The sequence below is a fragment of the Acyrthosiphon pisum genome, chromosome X, assembly GCF_005508785.2.
Source record: "Acyrthosiphon pisum isolate AL4f chromosome X, pea_aphid_22Mar2018_4r6ur, whole genome shotgun sequence".
NCBI classification, from domain to species: domain Eukaryota; kingdom Metazoa; phylum Arthropoda; class Insecta; order Hemiptera; family Aphididae; genus Acyrthosiphon; species Acyrthosiphon pisum.
Genome location: NC_042493.1, coordinates 28,483,621 through 28,486,534, shown reverse-complemented (window position 1 = coordinate 28,486,534; position 2,914 = coordinate 28,483,621). Strand labels below are relative to the sequence as shown.

At 28.1% G+C, this 2,914-nt stretch overlaps 1 protein-coding gene across 1 annotated transcript; it reads left to right on the top strand.

Annotated features, from left to right (window-relative positions):
- The first annotated feature begins 473 nt into the window (after nucleotides 1–473).
- On the top strand, nucleotides 474–2,302 carry LOC107883951 (putative nuclease HARBI1). The gene is made up of 4 exons (XM_016805059.2): nucleotides 474–786; nucleotides 1,177–1,496; nucleotides 1,572–1,791; nucleotides 1,888–2,302. Exons 1-4 carry the CDS (start codon nucleotides 479–481, stop codon nucleotides 1,901–1,903), a joined length of 864 nt encoding a protein of 287 aa, XP_016660548.2. The 5' UTR covers nucleotides 474–478; the 3' UTR covers nucleotides 1,904–2,302.
- The last annotated feature ends 612 nt before the right edge of the window (nucleotides 2,303–2,914 follow it).

Sequence of the window (2,914 nt, the reverse complement as noted above, 5' to 3'; positions counted from 1 at the left end):
TGCTACCTCTAACTATGAGTTAGCGGACACATATTTTAGTGGCAGGTTTTGGTGCCTGCCAAGGTATTTAGCGGGAAGAATGTCATAGATTATTATTTCTTATCAATTTATTATTCAGACTTTTTACGTTTTTTTAATAATATTTAATAATATTTTAATTAGGTATAAAGCTTTTTATTTATATCTTTTTCTTGAAAAATGAATAATATTCATAATATTATTGAATGTATTGATGATGTTAATAATATTGGACGTAGAAGACCCCAAGTGTATAAAGTTAGGCCCAATTTATATGAAATATTAACCGACGAAGAATTTAAATACAGATTTCGTTTATCGAAAAGTTGCATAGATTATTTATTATCATTATTAGAAGGAAAGCTAAAAACAGCTACTGACCGGTAAGTACATAGGTACTATACAGTATACAGGCATAATTTATATTTTATTAATGAAATATTTTTTTAGGAATATGACAATGTCACCAATGAACAAAGTACTCATTACACTGCGTTTTTATGCATTGGGGACTATGTTAATATCAGTGGCCGATATGTTTGGTGTTAGTATATCTTGTGCTAGTAAAACAATAAGAGATGTTTCGTATGTGATTGCCGAATTGAGTAGCATATTTATACAAATCCCTGTACATAATATTAAAGATACAAAAATGAAGATGTACGAAATAGCAAGATTTCCATTAGTCTTCGGTGCCATTGATTGTACACATGTACGAATTCAATCACCAGGAGGTCACGATAGTGAAATGTTTCGAAATCGTAAAGGGTAAATATTGACATAAAATAATACTTATATCTGTATGGCAGTAAAGTGGATACCTATAATATATTATACATATTATAAATTATATACCTACTATAATTATTAATTATTATAATGTACTATATAATATACAGTATACACAGTATGTTTCATTTACATGTATAATGTATATATTTACAATGTTATGGGTACATGTGTGTCACAAAATAATTACCAAAATTCTTTTTAAATTCAAAGGCATCAGAAAGAATCATTTTGAGTAACCTTATAAATGACTGTAATATTTGTATAATATACCTACAGAATACAGATGCATGTAAAATTTACATATAACTATGAGCTAATGCTATTATTGTATTATAATTTAAAATTATACTTTTTTATATGTTGTAGATATTTTTCTTTGAATGTGCAAGCCCTTGTGAATTCAGAATTGCAGTTTATGGATATTGTAGCTAGATGTCCAGGTTCAGCACATGACAGTCACATATTCCGAAATTCAAGATTATTTGCTAGGTTAGAATCTGGAGAATTTCAGAAAATGGCTATCCTAGGTGACAGTGGGTATGCATTAAAACCATACTTATTAACATCAATATCAAACCCTGTTGGACGTATACAGATGTTGTACAACGAATCTCAAATTAGAACGAGGAATGTAGTTGAAAGGAGTTTTGGGGTCTGGAAGAGACGATTCCCAGTATTATCACTTGGTATATATTTTCAAGTTTTTTAATTTTAATTTTTACTATTATTTTTTTCGTAATCCTCCTATTTATAATTTCAAGGTTTACGATTACAACTTAAAACGGTTCAAGCCATTATAGTGGCAACAGCAGTACTGCACAATATATGTAGAGAGATGAAAGAAGATTTACCAAATGATAATTTTGAGTTAACGGAACCACATAACGAGACTGAAGACATTATTGAAGTCGAATATAATGATGATGGTAGAGACCAAGACTCGACAATGAGAGACATGCTCTTAAATAACTATTTTGCAAGGTAATAATTGCATACACAAATACTTTATTAATTGTATACATATTTTATTTATTATGAATACAATCTAACCTAACCTTATATTTTTTTATTTTTCAGATTAGTTACAGATTAATTACAGATTTAAAATTGGTACAGATTAATACCAGCAATGAAATTTAATAAAATATGTACATATATAATTTTACAATTTTAAATATAAATAATAAATATTGAATTAATTTTTAATTAAAATTCATTTTTATCAAGGTTCAATAATGTTTTTTTTTTAATTTCTATATCCAATTCCAAAGCTTTGACACGTAACTCATGTTCAATTTTATCCCATTCAAAACGCATTGCTGTTCTCTCACTTTCCATCTTAACCAAATCCAACTTCGCAAGAAGAGAAATTCACCTGCCTATCTCTTTTTGTGTTAATCATTTTACAAAATATAGATAACTAATAACAGTAAAATCCCAACGGTAAAAAAGACAAAACGGTAAAACAGTAATGTAAACATAAAATAAATGAACATGTAAAATTCAGATATTATAAAAAAAAATAGCATCAGTTTTCAGTGTTATCAAAATATAATATGTTCCATTATCAGTTTGTTATTGCACAACAGCTGGTTTCAATAGCCAATGAAAATCGTTGTTATGTTTGAGATTTATTAACTGACGGATAGTACTAGCACAGAATAGATGAAATCAGAATGGACACTCTCCAAAAACCATGATAAGAGCTAAAGTGCCACCAGTGTAGCCATATAATAAAACTATTTTCATTTTCTGATTTATGTCGCAAAAGACCACTCTGTGTAACTGTTTTATTTGGATTTGTTCGTAAACAAACTGCTTTTTTGGGGCTGGTTTGTAAAAAACAACTTAAAAATTCATTTTTCATAAAAAGTGAACACGAGACATCTACAAGGCCTATGTCATACTTAATTTGATATTTTGAATTTTGATTACTTTGAAATTCTTGTGATTTTACGCCACAATCATTATAATAATTCTCGTTTAAACATGAAAAGATGTAAAAGTAAATAATAAACGATATGCGCACTCAATTGCATCACAAACTGTATTGGACTCCAGTTAGTTGACTGCATTAACTATATAAATATTAAATATACATTAC